At 42.0% G+C, this 19268-nt stretch overlaps 1 protein-coding gene across 1 annotated transcript; it reads right to left on the reverse strand.

Moving 5' to 3' along the window:
* Positions 1-19: 19 nt before the first annotated feature.
* Positions 20-12416, reverse strand: LOC110165267 (cytochrome P450 2K4-like). The gene is made up of 9 exons (XM_020930437.2): positions 11984-12416; positions 9748-9910; positions 9407-9556; positions 6726-6886; positions 6430-6609; positions 3665-3806; positions 2892-3076; positions 1234-1375; positions 20-993 (listed from the first exon to the last, which is right to left on the reverse strand). The coding sequence occupies exons 1-9, from the start codon at positions 12185-12187 to the stop codon at positions 806-808; spliced, it is 1515 nt and encodes a 504-aa protein (XP_020786096.2). The 5' UTR covers positions 12188-12416; the 3' UTR covers positions 20-805.
* Between the last annotated feature and the right edge of the window lie 6852 nt (positions 12417-19268).

The raw sequence follows: 19268 nt of genomic DNA on the forward strand, positions 1-19268 counted from the left end.
CTTACAAAAACATGTTTATAAATTTTCTTAAAATATTCAGGATGGATACCGTATTTTCTGGACTATAAGTCGCACTTTTTTCATGGTTTGGGTGTTTCCTGTGACTTATACTCTGGTGCGACCACGAGGGGGCGCTCTAGTCTTGTGTGTCAGTTTCCTACGCATGTCTCCTACAGAAAGAGCCGCTGTCCTGCTGCAAGTCATGAAAGTTTGGAGTGAGAGAGAAACTTGTGACACCGGGAGGACGCAGCATGAAACTTTCCTGAAGTCACTGGATGGATGGACAAAGTCTGGACTTCAGTGACACCGAAACCATCCTGTCGGGATTCAGAAAGACCGGAATAATTCAGTAAATATAACCAGGTCTAGTCCCCGTCTAAACCAAGGTCTAAATCAGGTCTGAACTGGAAGTTGTCCTAAACCAAGTCTAGGTCTAACTGAGGCCTAAACCAGGTCTAAACCAGATCTAACCATGATCAGAATCAGGACCTGGATTAAACTAAATCAAAGCCAGATCTAAATCAGGTCTAACCCGAGGTCTAAACCAGGTCTAAACCAGGTCTGAACTGGAAGCTGTTGTTTTTACTGCAACTTCACTTTACACAGGAAATGTCTACTCCTGCTCTCTCATTTTACAAAATAAATTTCCCTCAAAAATTGCCACTTATGTATGTTTTTTTCTTCTTCATTACACATTTTTTGGCTGATGCTACTTATACTCCGGAGCGACTTATAGTCCGAAAAATATGGTATACAAATGATTTTTCTATAAAGATTCAGAACAATTGTCAGAATGAAGTGAAGTTTAGGCCAGAGACACGGCACAGAGCTGATGTGGGCGAGGACTCAGAGTCAAGCCATTTGATGGAGTCAGGTCCAGTTCCTCCTCAGAAACACCAGGGGGCGCAGTGAACCGGAAACGCTGCATCAGAGTCACAAAGAAGATGAACAACTCCATCCGAGCCAAACCCTCTCCCAGACAAATCCTACGACCTGAAAGAAGAGGGAGGAGAATCACAACAGAGAGTTACTCAAACACGAAACAAATGAAACAAAACACAACTCCAGGTATGTTTTTTGAGACGGTAACAACATTCTAACATGATTTAAAACTCACAAGACAATTTTACCAAATATAGGACAATTTTAGAAGCAGTACGTGTATGTGGAGTACATTTTACCCATTTAAATGCACTTTACTTGAGTAGAAATGTGCTGTACTCTGAGTTGTACCTGCAGAGAAGGGCATGAAGGCGTCTCTCTTCCTGAACTTTCCGTCTTTGTCGAGGAAGTGATCTGGATAGAAGCTGTGAGGCTTTTCCCATTCGCTCTCGTCGTAGAGCACCGAGGTGAGGAGCGGCCACACCTGAGTGCCCTGTGAAAACCAACAGAGTCACAGTGTTATTTCTGTTTTGAACACTAGATGGGAGCATTGGGTCAAATATCAACAGCTCTCAAACTTCCACTGCTACAATTACTCCACTCCAACAAAAAAAAAAAAAAAAGCTTCTCATAGGTCTCAGAGTGACCCGGTTTTTGACAGATTTGATGCACAATCATAAATTGGGCTTCAGAAGGAGCTGGAAGAGCCCCTTGTGAAATTTCTGTATGTATGTACTGTATGTATATGTGTATATATATATATATAGACACACAGATAGCAGGTACCAGGCCTCTGGTAGAGGACCCAAGCTGGATGAAAGGGAGAGAGACCAACCACCGTGGAAGGTGAGTAACACTTTTTTTTTTTTATGGTACCATGTAACTTTTCTGGTAGATAACTCAATGTAGATATTATTGGGGTTTTTTGTTAGTTTTTTTTATGGAATGTTCTACAGCATGGCCGTCCATCCATCCATTTTCAGTATCAGTCTCAGCAGGGACTCCCAGACTTCCTTCACCCCAGACACTTCCTCTAGCTCCTCTGGGGGAACCCCGAGGTGTTCCCAGGCCAGCTGAGAGACAAAGTCCCTCCAGCATGTCCTGGGTCTTCCCCAAGGCCTCCTCCCGGTGGGACATGCCCAGAACACCTGAGGGAGACGCCCAGGAGGCATCAGAACAGATGTCCTCCCCTCAGCTGCTCCCCTCCATGTGAAGGAGCAGCAGCTCTACGCCAAGCTCCTCCTGTGTGACTGAGCTCCTCACCCTATCTCTAAGGGAGCGCCCAGACACCCTGCGAAGGAAACTCATTTTGAGCACTTGAATCTGTGATCTCGTCCTTTCAGTCATTACCCAGAGCTCATGACCAGAGGTGAGGGCAGGAACGAAGACTGATGGTAAATCGAGAGCTTTGCTTTTCGGCTCAGCTGCACAATGGTCCGATACAGTGACCGCATCACTGCCAACGCTGCACCTGTCCACCTGTCAATCTCACGCTCCATCCTCCCCTCACTTGAGAACAAGACCCCGAGGTACTTGAACTCCTCGACTTGAGGCAGAGACCATGGTTCTCAACTGGAAAAAGGTGGATTACCCTCTCTTGCCCTCCGGCCCCTGACTGCGCCTAGAAATTATGTCCATAAAAACAATGAACAGAACCGGTGACAAAGGGCAGCCCTGGCGGAGTCCAACATGCACCGGGAACAGGTCTGACTTACTGCCGGCAACAAACACAGCTCCTGCCCTTAGTCTGCACACAGTAAGCATGCATGTCTTGGCGGTGACTTTGTGCATAAAAATACCTGTAAATGAATAAATACACAATATATTTCTTTGATGCCACACTGCGGAACATTCCAGGCGACACAATGACATCACCACAAGACACTCCACCGGAAAAGTTACACGGTGCAGCTTTAAAGTCTAATCCATCTGCAAACTGTATAACTGCAATTGAAACTATCAGCACTTGAAAACAAATTAGATTCTTGCGTTCTTTTCTTCGTTCTCACCTTTTTGATGAAGTGTCCCTGGAAGGTGATGTCTTGGCTGGTTTTGTGGGGCAGGGCCATTGGAGCAATGTTCCCAAACCTCTGCGTCTCGTGGATCACGGCGTCTGTGAAGGGCATGTCTCTTCTGTCCTCCGTCTGGACCTGGCGACTTCCGATCACTCTGAAGATCTCCTCACGAACCCGGTCTGAAACAACAATATCAAAAAAAGCACACAAGATTTAGAGAGTATTTTGTGATCTGTGCTAATGTAGTCTCCTCGTCACAAACAGGCCTGGAGTTTTGCAAAACTTTGGGATGCAGGAGTGCTACTTGGATATACAAAAATGTGCAGAATTGTCCTTTTGGTGCTCTTCAGTGTAGGGACCAGTCTCAAATACAAAGTAGAAAAAAACGAGGCACTCAAAAAGTACTAAATAATTCAAAGCCTTTAATAGCACACGGCAGATAAAGTTAAAATCACACCAATGCGTTTGCAGGGTTTGTGTCCCACCTTGTGATGTCATGTGATAATACAGGAAGTGCTCCACTGTCTTTTACCAGGGACAGCGCACAATTTTTACATTAACCCTAACAGGAGAGATGCATTGTACCAGGTTGTAGCACCAGTGTTAATTTCCACCTGTCGTCCCTGGGCAGGTTGATTGATTGATTGTATTTAACTGACCTGAGCTATCAACTGTTCCTCCTGGAGACCTGTGTAGCATGTATTGGTTTGTTTTTAAACCATCTCTACTGAATTAAATGTAAAATGTAGCTGCAGCTGTGGTCGTACCCTGGATGTGTGGGTATTTGGCCATGAGGAGAAGCCCCCATCTGAGGGTGGTGGAGGTGGTCTCTGTGCCCGCGGCGAACAGGGACAGGACGGAGTGCAGCAGGTTTTCTTCGTTGTACACACTGTCCGTCACCCCAGACTCCTGTGGGACGAACGCAGAGTCACAAAAAGTCACTTTTAAATTAAATCATTCTTTAGACCAGTGTTTCCCAAATCTTTTTTTTTTTTCTGCGGATCCATATTTTAAAAGTGACAAACTTTCACGATCCAAGTCGATAGACATTATTTGTAAACCACAAAATAAAGGTGGACTTGAGCATTGTTGAACATTAATGAGGATATTTTCTTGTTGAGTAATCGTGTCTCTGAACAATTAGTATTACTCAAGTTTTAAACAATGAAAAACAGTCAATAAAAGGATCCATAAGTCGCCTATTTTGGACATTAGATGTAGCTCATTTCTTTTTCTTTTCAACATTCAATTGAACCAGCAATACTGGAACAAAATAGTCAATAAAAAATACAAAAAGATTAGAAATGATACAAAACATGTCTTAATATTTGAACGTTTCTAATGATATAGTTGGGCCTGTTTGAGTTTTTATAGCTTGTTCCAGTTCGTGTGCAGGACGACAGCGCAGCAGCAGATCAGGTGACCCCCCCCAAAAAAAAATCTCTTGTGATCCACCTGAGGGTCACGACTCTTCTCTTTCAGTTCTTTAGACGCTTTCACTCTTACTAGTTTTGTTCAGTTTACTTTGCATATGCAGCCCCTGGGCAGGTGCACACACAGTAAATATACTTGAGTAATACGTCTGTAACAGTGCTGTGCTCTCACCTGAAAATAATCTGTGTGGTGTATCTCATGAAAATGCCAGATGTAAACCTCAAGTTGTAAATTAGATGTTACTTTCACTCTTACAGTTACGCTTACTTGAGTTGTAGTTTCCTCATATACTTTTTACTCTTACTTAAAGCATTTCTTGGTCTTTTTTCTACTTAAAGGGCCCATCTCATGCAAAATCTACTTTTCAGAGCTTTCTACCTTCTCAGAGTGATGTGTGGGCCTTGTATTTGTCGCCCAAGTGTTTTTTAGACTGAGTTGGCATTTTTTAAACAAATTGCAGCGTATTTCTGCCACCCTCCCACGTGACAATGAACTAAAGCTGCAACAACAATGACACGACAGATACATTGACGTAGCAGAAAGCGCTTCACACCTCCCCCCTCCACCGCCTCCACTCACACAAGATATAATAAGTTGATCTACTAGTGTTTATTAATACTTTACCAATCAGTAATGTTCAGCTGATGTGGACGCGGTGCTTGAGCTTCGTGCTCCTCAAAGTCCTCGTCCGATTCCGGGTCCAACACATGCGGCTGAACGAGCTGTATCTCCATGATGAATAAAAGTTTATTCCTGCCTCTATCAGGGTCACGCCTGTCTCCCCCTCCCTCCCTGAGATGGCGGAGGAAGGGCGGCTCACTCAGAGCCTACGTCACGTTTGGAGGGCGGAGCCTGTGCTTTCTCAGGACGGGCGGGGGGAGGAGCAATAGTCAGACTTTCATAGTTCCTGGTCTGTGACTGTCTCCAAGAAATCAGTAAGATTTTATAACTATTGTGCAATGGATGTTCCAAAACCCAAATTGTGCTTGTTTATGTACAGAAGATACAATGTGAAAAGAGTTATTTTGCATGAGATGGGCCCTTTAAATATTATTATTTGACATGACATGAGGAGATGTGGTCAGACCTTCTTGTCAAAACCTGATCTCGTTAGATTTCAGAAGCTCAACGGGACTGAGCCTGAATGGGAAATCAGTGAGAATGTCAGGGGCGCCAGTGGCAAAAACTGTTGGGCAAAACATTTCACCCACATGGCCTAGTGTGAATGTGGTGTGAGTGTGTGCTGGTGGTGGTCAGAGGTTGGTTTGAGGTTAATGAGTGAATCAGTAATGTCAATAATGCCTCTCTACCGCTCTGACTACCTCTACCTCTCTCTCTTTGTCTCCCAGTGACAGTGTGACCTGACCCAGTAACATGACTTTTATGATGCCTGAGGATTTTTTTTTTATGGTCTGACATTTCTTTTTTATTTGTTTTGTTCTGGTCTGTTATGTGAAAGGTCAGATAACGAAGGTTTCTCTCGTTAAAACACGCAGCTTCTCTTCACAAACAAAGTGAAATCTGCAGAGGAAAAGTTTAGTTACAACATTTTCATACTTGGGCTTTTTAGGAGTTGGTATCTGAACTTAGACCTCAGTATGGAAACCAGTACTAAACCAGGTCTAAACCAGGACTAAACTGGAACTGAACCAGGTCTAAACCAGGACTAAACTAGAACTGAACCAGAGCTGAACCAGGACTGAATCAGAACTGAATCAGAACAGGTCTAAACCAGGACTAAACTGGAAATGGACCAGGTCTAAACCAGGACTAAACCAGGACTAAACTGGAAATGAACCAGGTCTAAACCAGGACTAAAATAGAGATGGACCAGGACTAAACCGGGTTTAAACCAGGAATGAACCAGGTCTAAATCCTGCAGATTTCATGAGCCTATGCAGTTTGTTTTCACTGTTGCCAGTCGCTCTGGTTTGACATTTAAGTTGTAGCTATTTTATATTTATTTTTTTAAATCTCATGTCAGGAGAAGTGGGTGGATCTGAGTATTTGATCCTTGAGTGGCAAGTTTTGGAGTTTGTACTGACATTTAGACAAACAAACAGTCAGCACTGAAATCTTTGTCTTGTGTAAATCTCACCTGCACAGCCTTTTGTTTGACCATGAAGGCGTCGACGAAGCCTCTGCACATCTGTGGGTTTAACGTCTCTCTCAAACCTTTGAACAAGGACCGGTTTTGGTCTTTCAGGAAGTCAAAAATCTTCTTAAGCTTTTGCCTGTTTTTGATCCAGCGCCCCAAAGAAGGAAACATGTTGAAAAGCTGAAATGACAAGTTAGTATTTATGTTTCACAGTTCCTCCAGACCCTGCGTTTGGATTTAGTTCCACTTTAATCTTTCGGTCGAGCTCATTCTCGCTCGTTTTTCGAACAGCTCACCAGCATGGGAGGGGTGCTAGCGAGCTGGATGCGTTTGTTGACTAGGTCGACCATGGTGGTGAACTGAGGGTCCTGGTACTGGAAGCGTGAGCCGTAGACCAGAGAGCAGATGATGTTTGACACTGAATAGTTCAGAGTCTGCATCGTGTCAAACGCTTTTCCTGAAAATCAAACACAACACGTGTCCTTCAGTTACGTGACCAGCCAGAACCACACGCTCTGATCAAACTTAACGAAGACGAGTGGATCTGGAGTCATGTCCTGTTCTACTTCGTTCTTAATGAGTTTGTTTACAGCACATCAGCGTCCTGGTTACGATCGGGTTTTCTGAGTATCCTGGGTTTGTCATGGTGCATATAAACGCAGTATCCCGGTTAAGATAAGATAAGATAAGATAAGATAATCCTTTATTGTCTCCCATGGGAGAAATTTGTCTTGGGACAGGGGGTAACATGTTTTATCAAAATACAGGACAACACAACACAAAGCAGCACATAAACAAACACCATAAAACAAAGTAAATATGAGACCAGTATGACCACGAGTGATGCACCAACAGGACCCTTAAATTATCCTTAACAGGCAAACCCTTGCATTCTTCTGTTCTATTAATTATTGCACATTCCCTAAGCCTATGTGCAGTTTTAGTTATATTGCACATTCCCTAAGCCTATGTGCCTATACTGCAACATAAAGTTGAGTGCACATGTGTCCAAAAGACAAACACTTTCCAGTCTTTTCACCACAACAGTAGCGACATAAATAAAGTGACCATAATAAATAAAGTGACCAACGTAAATAAAGTGACCAACGTAAATAAAGTGACCATACATGAGTGAAATGACTGTAAAATAAAGAGCTGCGCTAAACCTGCACATGTACAATCTGCACAGGTATGATCTCTGAGTTAGTTAAAACATGAACTATCTTAGGGTGACCATATTTCCGTTTGTGAAAACCTGAACACCTTACCGGGGGTGGAGATTCGACATTGAGCTACTCTCACCTCGCAACCTGTGCACATGGACTCACACTTGTCCTGACCGGGACATTGTCATTGTTAAAAGTGCATTTGTGTTTCCGCATGTTGCAGACTGACCGAATGTTTGTGTCTGCTCGCTCCTTCTGAGTCACAGACGCTACGAGAGACGCTCAGTTTAATGGCCCCAATGAACAATAATGAAAACCAAAACATTCCCATCATTTAAAAAAAAAAACCCGGACGCCCAGGACAGGACCCAAAAAACGTGTCCGTGGAAAAATGGACGTTTGGTCACCCTAAACTATATCCAACAAAATATACACACAGAACAGACTCACCATCATCAGCACATCCTCTGACACAGAAAAGAACTCACATATTCCACTGAGTCGTGTCTTTTAGTCCGACAGAAACTGAACCACATCAGCGACACAAGGAGCGATCTGTTTTTATCTAACAGTTTATGCAAATGAACCATGCGGTCTTAAGTTTCATTTCTGTAAAACTTAAACAAATGTGAGCTGAATTATCTGATCAAACAGGCTGATGTGTCTCTACAGTGTTTATGGTTTATATGTTGTAAAGTTGAGTTTATTTATGCAGAAGATTTTAATGAAGAATCTGTTGGGTTTGATCTGTGCAGTGGATTGTGGGAAATCGCACAGCTCCTCACCGCTGGTTAAACCTCCCGAACTTCCTCTGCTAAAGGAGCTCATGGTTTGTATTTTTCCTGGTTTATTAAATGAAATTAAGTAAATTTTTGCGCTTGCACATTTGTAAGATTATGTCAAGAAACCGGGATACTTCATTTGATCATGTCACAGGGATATGAGTGTCCTGGTTTCTCAGCGCATGTAAACGCAGTATCCCAAACACTGACAGAACCGGGATACTGAAGTGCATGTACACACAGTCACTGATCTGAGGATTTTGGAGAGGACCATCTCCACATGCCTTATTTTGTCTAAAGGATTCCAGCAGCTCACAGGTGATTAGACGTAAAGGCCAATTTATGGTCCAGCGTCAAATTGTCTGCGTCACGATGCAGAGAGTCTGTGTCGACGCGTACCCCCTACGCAGAGCCTCTGCGCCGACTGACGTGCACCTCCAAAATTTTCTAACTAAGCTTCGAAAATGAGGCAGACGGCAGGGAACGCGACGCAGACGATAAGAGCTGTGATTGGTCCTCCCTACCACCGCTCTACACACATTTCCTGTACTTGGCTTTCCTTTCTTTCAGTATACATTGAGAAATAATGTGTTTAATGCAGCTTTGTGTATATGTGTTTACAAAACTTAAAACCACATGATTAACTTGCGTAAACAAAGCGCTCAAAAAACAGCTCGCTCCTTGTGCCCTGACAGCTTCTGTCGGACTTAAAAAAGACACGACTCAGTGGAGTATGAGTGTTCTTTCTGTGACAGAGGGATATTCTGCTTATGGTGAGTCTGTTCTGTGCTTTTATCGCGTTGGAGATGGTTTATGTTAAACTTTTCAGAGATTACACATCTGCAGGTCACACGCATAGACTGTTTATATGAATGGACAGATATTCTAGCCTCTTAGCGTTTTGGCGGTGAATTACTTTGCGGCGCATAGACCTCGACGCTGATCCATAAATCAAAAACGATGGGGACAAGGCGACGGCGACAGTGCGCGTTGAGTCGACGCAGTAAATACTTCACCCTTTACATGTACCGTTGTAGTTCTGCAGGACGTCCACCAGGTGTCCACACTCCTCTGTGATCTTGTCCTCACAGGCCTTCTTCCCCATCCCGAAGTCTCTCAGGTTGGTGATGGCAAAGCGCCGTAAATCCCTCCATCTCTCTCCGTTGGACCAAATCAGACCTGTCACAGAAACAACATGTGCATTATTATTTCATTTCACCAGAGAAATAGAAATTAGATGATGTTATGAAGATGTTAAGATGCAGCTGTAACGTAGAAAAGTAACGTGACCAAGGTGGAGCTCACTGGTCTGTCACGTTTCGCTCACCTCAGACGAACGAACGAGTGATTTCTGTGATGTGATGTTTTACCGTGTCCGTTGCTGGTCTCCCTCATCAGCGCAGTCGATGCTCTTTCTCCAAACACCTCGGCGTGGGTCACCAGAGCCTCCTTCACCGTCTTGTACCCCACCAGGATCACCCACTTGTTTGGGCCCATCCATACGGTGAGCACAGAGCCGTACTTCTTCGACAGCTTAAAGTGAAGTGTACATGAGGTTAGAGCACAGTTTCACTAAAACATTGTTAACATGTGTGTAAAATCCCTCAGTTGTCCAGGTAGAAGCTACGGCAAAAGGAGAATTTAAATTTGTTTGTGGGTTTTTCGTTTTTCTTCATACAAATTTGCTAAAATCACCGTGATATCAGCAGCGGTGAAACGGTAAAGTTATGGTTCTGAGTGTCGGGGCGGGCCTGGAGGTGTGCCGGCGTAGATCGTCGGGTGACCGCGGGTGAAAGGACCGGCGCAGAACTCCACGCCCATAAGCGCAGCCGACGTCTGATTGAGCTTTGTGGAAACTCTGCTCCATGGCTTCTGGGTTCTGTCAAGGGTGCGCCTAGATAACAAGTCCTAGTCCAAGATTAGTCCTTGTTTGGACCTGGTTTAGTCCTGGTTCAGTCCTGGTTTAGACCTGATTTAGACCTGGTTCAGTCCTGGTTTAGTCCTCAGTTCTGTCCTCGGGTCAGTCCTCGGTTCAGTCCCAGTTTAGACCTGATTTAGTCCTGGTTTAGTCCTGGTTCAGTCCTGGTTTAGTCCTGGTTCAGTCCTGGTTCAGTCCTGGTCAGTCCTGGTTCAGTCCTGGTTCAGTCCTGGTTTAATCCGTATATGGTTCGGTATCTTCGCTCGCTAATTGTTATTTGATGATCAGTGACAGTTTTTTTTTTTTGAGAGATAAATGTGCTGTAATAATTGTGTAATGTTTTACTTTTTAAACACAGTAATATTGTAATGTAAAGAAAAATTTGAAATGACAGTAACATTTACAGTTTTGAAGTAATTTGCCCAACAGTGCTTATATCTGCCTGCAGGGGGAGCTAACTACACTGAAACTGCTCTCGCCATGCAAGCATCATCATTCATAATTTTCCAGGAGAAGCCATGTATGACTAGTCTGATTCATCAGCCGGTTTCACTCCGTGGAAACCGTCTGACCTCTCTCGACGGTAGGCAGGTACTTTTTTTATTTAACCAATCGCTGCTGTTTGGTCGTGATGTATGTAATGCACAATAACGTCTTTCCCCTTGATAAAATTTACCAAACATTCTCTTTGTTCCGGCTTTAAATCCTTGATCTCGGGAATCGTTGCCATCACAGAATGTCTGTCTTCATCTACATCCATCTCGACGCTTTGTTTACTGTGGTGCTGTTCCACAAAAGGAACACAGACAGACGCCATGAGTTTGACGTCATGACTTCACAACTCTTCCCTGAACTTCTGGGGTTCTTGCAAATCGTCTAGTGTATTCTGATTCCTGACCTAGTCGCTGGAGAGAAATGAAATTGAGCGGAGGCACTAGGTGGTATGACCCCACTGCAATGACAAATGTGTAGGTATTTTACTTCACACTGTATCTAAATTATTTGCTATGTATCACTAAGCAACTCCGAAGTAGCCTGTGCCAAGAGCCCAGCAAAGTTAATCAATTCCCGGCCAGGGCCAGCAGACCGGATGCACCGCAGAGCAAAGGTCTTCATCCCCCGTTTGGACTAAACCAGCTCCAGAGTAACAGAGACAGAGTAACGTAGATGGACTTTGCACGTCATCGTTCATGTGGTATTTGTCATTATGACTTTAAAACTCATAATTATGACTTGAAAATTTGTGATTATGACATTAACACTTGAAATTATGAGTTTAAAATGTGTAGTTATGACTTTAAAACTCATAATTATGACCTGAAAATTTGTGTTTGTGACTTTATGACTTGAAAATTTGTGATGATGACTTTAAAACTCGTAATTATGACTTGAACATTTGTGATTATGATGTTAAAACTTGAAATTATGAGTTTAAAATTTGTGATTATGATTTTAAAACTTGTAATTATGACTTTAAAACTCGTAATTATGACTTAAAAATTTGTGATTATGAGTTTAAAATGACAAAACTCATAATTACAAGTTTTTCTTTTCATAATTTGTTTATCTGCAGAGATGGGCCTCCAAACAAATTGATATCTGTACATTTAAGATTTTGTTTTGTTTGCACCTCTTTGCCTCATTCTTCTGCAGAAAGAGTTTTGAACGATTGTAAAAACAAACCTTACCTCCCACAGAGACGTGTGCAGGCTTCTGAGGTTGAGCTGCAGCAGGTTTCCAAACACGGGCAGCGGTCGAGGTCCAGGAGGCTCATTCTCCGCCGGGTTTGAGGAAATAAAATAGACGACGAGCAGAAATAAAACGAATCCGAGAACAGAGACGGGACTGAAGAGCGAAAGAACGAAGAAGAAGAACTCTGACAAGACCCCCATGATTCTGTGAGAGAGAGAGAAAGAGAGAGTGTGCGCTGAGAAAGAGAGGGAGAGACAGAAAAGAGAGAAGAGAGAGAGAGAGGGAGGAACAAAAGGAGAGGGAGGCGGGGCAAAGAGGAGAGAGAGAGAGAGACGGAAGAGAGGGAGAAGGCTGGGAAGGGGGAGAGAGCGAGAGACGAAGGGGAAGAGAGGCAGTGGAGAAAGAGAGATGGAGGGGAAGAGGAGAGAGAGGGACAGAGGGGACAGACAGATTAGAGGGGGAAAGAGTGAGAGAGAGACTGTGGGGAGAGAAAGAGAGAGAGACAGACAGTGGAGAAGAGAGAGAGGCAGAGGAGAGAGAGGGATGGAGGGGAAGAGAGAGAGAGACGAGGAGAGAAGACAGAGAGAGAGAGAGAGAGAGAGACAGAGAAGACAGAGAAGAGAGAGAGAGAGAGAGAGAGAGAGACAGAGGAAAGAGAGAGACAGAGGAAAGAGAGAGAGGCAGAGGTGAGAGAAAGGGGGTGAGAGAGAGACAGATAGAAAGAGAGATGGCGAGAAGAGAAGGAGACAGAGAGAGAGAGGCAGAGGAGAGAGAGAGAGAGACAGAGGAGAAGGAGAAAAAGAGGCAGAGGAGAGAAAGGGATGGAGGGGAAGAGAGAGACAGAGGAAGAAGAGAGAGGGACAGAGGAAGAGCGAGAGAGACAGTGGGGAGATAGAGAGACAGAGGAAAGAGAGAGACAGAAGAAAGAGACAGAGAAACAGAGGAGAGAGAGAGAGACAGAGAAGAAAGAGCGAGACGGATGAGAGAGAGAGACAGACAGATGAGAGAGAGAGAGACAGAGAAGAAAGAGAGAGACAGAGGGGAAAGAGAGAGAGAGACAGACAGGAAAGAGAGAGAGAAACAGAGAGGAAGAGAGACAGAGGAGAGAGAGACAGATGAGAGAGACAGAGAGAGAGAGAGAGACAGATGAGAGAGAGAGAGACAGATGAGAGAGAGACAGACAGGGGAAGGAGAAAAAGAGGCAGAGGAGAGAAAGGGATGGAGGGGAAGAGAGAGAGAGATGGGAAGAAGAGAGAGAGAGACAGAGGAAGAAGAGAGAGGGTCAGAGGAAGAGTGAGAGAGACAGTGGGGAGATAGAGAGACAGAGGAAAGAGAGAGAAACAGAGGAGAGAGAGAGAGAGAGAAGAAAGAGCGAGACGGATGAGAGAGAGAGAGACAGAGGGGAAAGAGAGAGAGAGACAGAGAGGAAGAGAGACAGAGGAGAGAGAGACAGACAGGGGAAGGAGAAAAAGTGGCAGAGGAGAGAAAGGGATGGAGGGGAAGAGAGAGAGAGATGGGAAGAAGAGAGAGAGAGACAGAGGAAGAGAAGGAGAGAGGGGAAGAGAGAGACAAGGGGAGAGAGAGAGACAGAAGAAAGAGACAGAGAGAGGGGAAGAGAGAGACAGAGGACAGAAAGAGACAGAAGAAAGAGAGAGAGAAACAGAGGGAGAGAGAGAGAGAGAGAGAGAGAGAGAGAGAGAGAGAGGAAAAAACATTAGAACACAGATCAGAAAATATTATAACATTGTCCCTTTAAGTTGCAGCTGTAGTTTTTGAGCTTTTAGAACAAGAGTCAAAGTTTAGAGACGTGTTTGCAGTCGATGTTTGATTAAGTTTTATTGACCTGATCTGACCTGATGTGACCTTAGACACACATTTGGAGTGACACTGAGTTAAAGTTTAAAGGTGCACTGCCCAGACCGGTCCCTTTGTCTTGTGACACACATTCTGAGTTATAATTGTTTATAGTTGAAAGGTGCATTGACTTGACTGATTCTCTCGACCTCTGACACAGATTCTGAGTTATAATTGTTTATAGTTTATAGGTGACTGACCACACCGGTCCTTTTGTCTTGTGACGCAGATTCTGAGTTTTAATTATTTATAGTTGAAAGGTGCATTGACTTGACTGATTCTCTCGACCTCTGACACACATTCGGAGTTATACTGGTTTATAACTGGTTTATAGTTTAAAGGTGCGTTGAACTGTTGTTGTTGTTTTTGTTGCTTTGTCTGGAATGTTCCACAGTTTAAATCAGCGGTGTCAAACTCATTTTCACCGAGGGCCACATTTGGATCATGTTTGTGATTATAGACTTTAAAACTTTAAAAAACTCTCATATGATTTTCCTTTAAAATGAATAATTATGACTTGAAATTTGTGTTTGACTTTTTATGACTTTTATTATGACTTGTAAATTAAAATGACTTGAAAATGTGTTTATGACTTGTAATTATGACTTTTAAATGACTTGTAATTAATGACTTGAAAACTTTGTGTTTTATGACTTTTTAAATGACTCGTAAGTATGACTTGAAAATGTATGATTAAACTGTACTTTTTAAAAATTAATTGACTTGAAAATTATGACTTTGTTTATTTATTTATTTATTATTTTTATTTATGTATTTATTTTTAGTAGTTTTTATTAATTCATTCATTTTTATAAAAATTTAAAACTTTGTTCTCATATTTATTTATTTATATTATTTAATTTATTTTATTTTTATTTTGTTTCATTTCTTTGTATTTCTTTTTAATTTAATTTAATTTATTTTTATTTGTAAATTTATTTTTATTTGTATTAGTTTTATTAATAAAATTTGTTATTAAAATTTTAAACTTGCAGAATTTTTTTTCTCATATATACACTCACACACACACACACAAACACACACACACACACACACACACACACACACACACACACACACACACACACACACACACACTGGAATTCCAAGAGGTTTCGAAACACAAATAATTAAATAATAATTCTTATCTTATCTTTAATCCCAGATGATTTCATGAAATTGTTCTATACCAGGGGTGGGCAAACTACGGCCCGGGGGCCGTATGTGGCCCTTTAAAGCTTTTAATCCAGCCCGCTGAACTGGAATAAATGACAATAATAAACCTTGTTGATGTTTTATTTTTCCTACATTTCCGGCGTTTCCCAGTAGATGGCGCACTATATATACATTAAGGTGCGGCGTATTATGTTGGCCGCAATGCTTTATGGGAAAGTGTTCTTACAGGAGTTATTCGGACCATGAGTGAAGTAGTTGGTGTTCAAGATATAAGTCTGCACTGCTTCCTCATTAATTAAGTAAAAATCAAACATAAAAATTTTAGTGTCTCTGAGTTGTAAAGCTCAATGTATATGACTTCGAAGAGTCTGGTTTAGCTGCCCTTGTGGGTATGTGAGCCTTGATATTGAGCTGTTGTCTGTCAGATTTTTAAAACTTTAAACTCATGGTTTTTGTTTATCTGTGGTGTGAAGTGGAACAGATACGTATACTTCCATGTGTTCTGAATCTGTGGAGGCATGTAGTGCGATGCAGAAGTTCTACATTAAACGTGAATATGAATGTAATGAAGCTGAGCTCTTGACACGTCATGATTTTTCCGGCCCTTCAGTCAAACTTCAGGACCTACGTGGCCCGCGAGCCACTCAGCTGCGTTATATTTTTTTGCTTAACAACAATGTCCTGTAAAATTCAGAACATATTGAAGATGCAGATATTTTTCCACAGCACATCACTGGTTGCAGTGTCCGTGTGTGTAGTATGTTTCATTGACAAACAATATCATCACCATATAATCACACTTACCTACATGTGTACTACAGCAAGACTATTCAGACATGCCATACCTTGTCAACTCACAAGGCCACATTTTTTTAATTTTAACCTTTGATTTTTACAGCAATGATTAAGAAGCAGTGCAGCCTTATATCTTGAACACCCCTACTTCACTCATGGTCCGAATAACTCCTGTAAGCACACTTTCCCATAAAGCATTGCGGCCAACATAATACGCCGTACCCAAGCCCCCAGGTTCCAAAATGGCCGCCCATTCAAGTCAATGGGCTGAGCTCAATGGCGCATGATCCCAGATTAGCCTAGCCCGGCTAGGGACTTCCGGGGGCCGCGGGCCGACCGAGCATGCGCAGTAGTGCTCTTTTCTCCCACGGGCACACGCGAATGCACGCGACCACACGCACGGAGCGCGGGCTCGTGTATCACGTGATCGCTTTGACCAATCAGAGCGAAAGGAACGAGAGCGGAGCAGAGCGGAGCCGGAGCTAACGAATATAAAGCGTTTTTTTAAGACAACTGAAGGATTTTGAGCGAGAAAACGTTTATGATCTAAAAATAGGTAAAAATCGCCACAAAATCCGACATTTTTGAAAGTTGTAGGTGCCCTGTCAGCCGAACACGAGCAGGTTGTGATTACATTGCCTCTATGAGAAAAATCTTCTCTCGGCCCATGGGATTTTTTCGACTGTAGAACCACTGAGTGACACTACGTCAACTCGAGGCAGCTACAAGCAGCAATACTGTATCCAGTTATTTTAATAGATCCATGGCCGTACCTCTGTGTGTGTGCGTGCGTGTGTATATAAGTGCGCCATCTACTGGGAAACGCCGGAAATGCATGAAAAATAAAACATCAACAAGGTTTATTATTGTCATTTATTCCAGTTCAGCGGGCTGGATTAAAAGCTTTAAAGGGCCGCATATGGCCCCCGGGCCGTAGTTTGCCCATCCCTGTTCTATACTCTGTGTTTGTTATGGTCTTTCTCTGAATTAAATCTTTACAGTGTTGATTTTCTGTGCACTTTAACCTTTATTTGTGTTGTGAGATTAAACTGAGACATTTGAAGATGTTCTCAGTTTTGTTACTTAAGTAAAAGTACAGATACAGGAGCAAGAAAATACTTAAAGGTCACTGCAGAGCTTTAGCTCGACTTTACATTTATTCAGTTACAGGTGGCTAAGTAAAAGTATTAAAGTACCTGTTTAAAAATGAACTTAAAGAGTAAAAAGTAAAATTATCAAATGAATAAATCTACTTAAGTAAAAGTATTAAAGTTAGGGGTGTCAAATTATCGCGTTAATTGCGATTAATTAATTACAGTCATATTTAGCGCGTTATGTTTTTTAATCGCGTTAATCTCATTTTTAATCTCTAACTTTACTGTTTCTGTATGTGAGTTGCTTTATTATAAAACCTGTTTTTATGTGTTGTTGGGACAACAACACACACACAAAAAACAGTCATGTAAACGCACAAAATGGACGAGGTTGAAGAGCCAGTAGAACAGAAGCAGCTGTGCACAGGGAAAAACACATTCGTGTCTTGGAAATTATTCTCCCGACGTGAAATATAAAAGAAAATAACAAATATAAAATCACCTACAACTTAAATGTCACTGGTGAAAACAACCTGCATAGACTCATGATGTCTGCACTACTGTCCTATACACACACACACACAAACACAAACAAACACAAACACACACAAACACAAACACACACAAACACACAAACACACAAACACACACAAACACACACACACAAACACACAAACACACACAAACACACACACACACAACACACACAAACACAACACACAAACACACACAAACACAAACACACACACACAAACACACACACAAACACACACAAACACAAACACACACACAACACAAACACACACAAACAAACACAAACACACACAAACACAAACACACAAACACAAACACACACACACAAACACACAACAAACACAACAACACACACACAACACACACAACACAACAACACACACAAACACACACACAAACACACACAAACACACACCTTCATCATCGTCATTAACCTGAGAACGCGTGGACCACGTTTCCTTCCGTAGTTACTGCGTGGACACCGACCTGCTCCCGTGAGCCGCGTGTGGATCGTGTTTTCTCGCGTACGCGGCGTAAACCGCGCTTCCTCCTGTGAGCCTCTAAACCAGAACTAACACCAAGACTAAAACCAGGACTAACCCAGTCCAGGACTAAACCAGGTCTAAACCAGGTCTAAACCAGGACTACACCAGAAATAACACCAGAACTAAAACCAGAACTAAATCCAGGTCTAAACCAGGACTAAACCAGGACTAAACCAGGTCTAAACCAGGACTAAACCAGAGCTAAAACCAGAACTAAAACCAGAACTAAAACCAGGTCTAAACCAGGACTAAACCAGGACTAAACCAGGACTAAACCAGAACTAAAAACCAGGTCTAAATCAAGTCTAAACCAGGACTAAACCAGAACTAACACCAGGACTAAAACAGGATTAATCCATTCCAGGACTAAACTAGGACTAAACTAGGACTAAAGCAGGTCTAAACCAGGACTAAACCAGGACTAAAACCAGTGATCTCATATATAAAGCATTTCTCTATCAATAATATTTTTAATATGGTTAAGGAAAGACTGGACTTTTTATTGTCTTTAAGTAAACAAAAGTTATTATGTTCAGATTTCCTCGTCTTTGCTACTTTACAGCAAACAGTTTCTTATTCATGGAGACTTGGGCTCAACAACCAATTTGGAGAGATTTGTTAAACAATAAATGACTTTATAAAGTCACTTTTTTTAATCTATATCAGTCTTTTGATCTGCCACAATAATGTAATTTAAATGAAAATACCTCAAATTGAAGGCTTTTCTCAGCAATTTTTAGGTGAGATTAAAATGAGATTAATTAGATTAATTAATTACAGATCATAATTAATTAATCTCTCAATTTTTTTAATCGCATGACAGCACTAATTAAAGTACCTTTTCAAAAATGAACTTAAAGAGTAAAAAGTAAAAGTATCTCAAAAAGATTTTGAGGTCTAATAAAGCTTCAAATGTCGTGATTTTCAGACATATTTATTCAGAATTTAGTTTAACAGAAACTATTTCATCAATATGTTTTTCCTTGCTGTTTTTATTTTTGTGTTTTTGTGTTTGCTCAAACTACAAATGTGTTAAAAATAAACCCTGTTCAAAAATGTAGTGCAGTAGAAAGTACAGATACCTGCTCTCAACTGTAGTGAAGTAAAAGTAACAGTACTTTACTACTTTTACTTTGTTTCCTTTGTTTGTGTTTCTCAGAAGAGCGAGTGTGTGCAGAGGTCAGACCTGATCACGAGTTTAATTAATAACTGACCCACAGAATCTTTTGTCAATAGTAAAGAGTGAAGGAACACCAAAAAGTACATGTAGTACAAGAAGAACA

Source organism: Boleophthalmus pectinirostris, unplaced genomic scaffold (genome assembly GCF_026225935.1).
Source record: "Boleophthalmus pectinirostris isolate CB_2022bp ecotype Guang Dong unplaced genomic scaffold, ASM2622593v1 HiC_scaffold_13, whole genome shotgun sequence".
NCBI lineage: Eukaryota > Metazoa > Chordata > Actinopteri > Gobiiformes > Gobiidae > Boleophthalmus > Boleophthalmus pectinirostris.

Excerpts from the sequence above, each read along its gene's own strand:
- LOC110165267 (XM_020930437.2), bottom strand. The coding sequence starts at position 12,187 with ATGGGGGTCTTGTCAGAGTTCTTCTTCTTCGTTCTTTCGCTCTTCAGT. Across the intron at positions 9,911-11,983 it reads TGCACACGTCTCTGTGGGAG|CTGTCGAAGAAGTACGGCTC; the intron begins GTAAGGTTTGTT and ends CTTCACTTTAAG. Across the intron at positions 6,887-9,406 it reads CGTCCTGCAGAACTACAACG|GAAAAGCGTTTGACACGATG; the intron begins GTACATGTAAAG and ends TTTGATTTTCAG.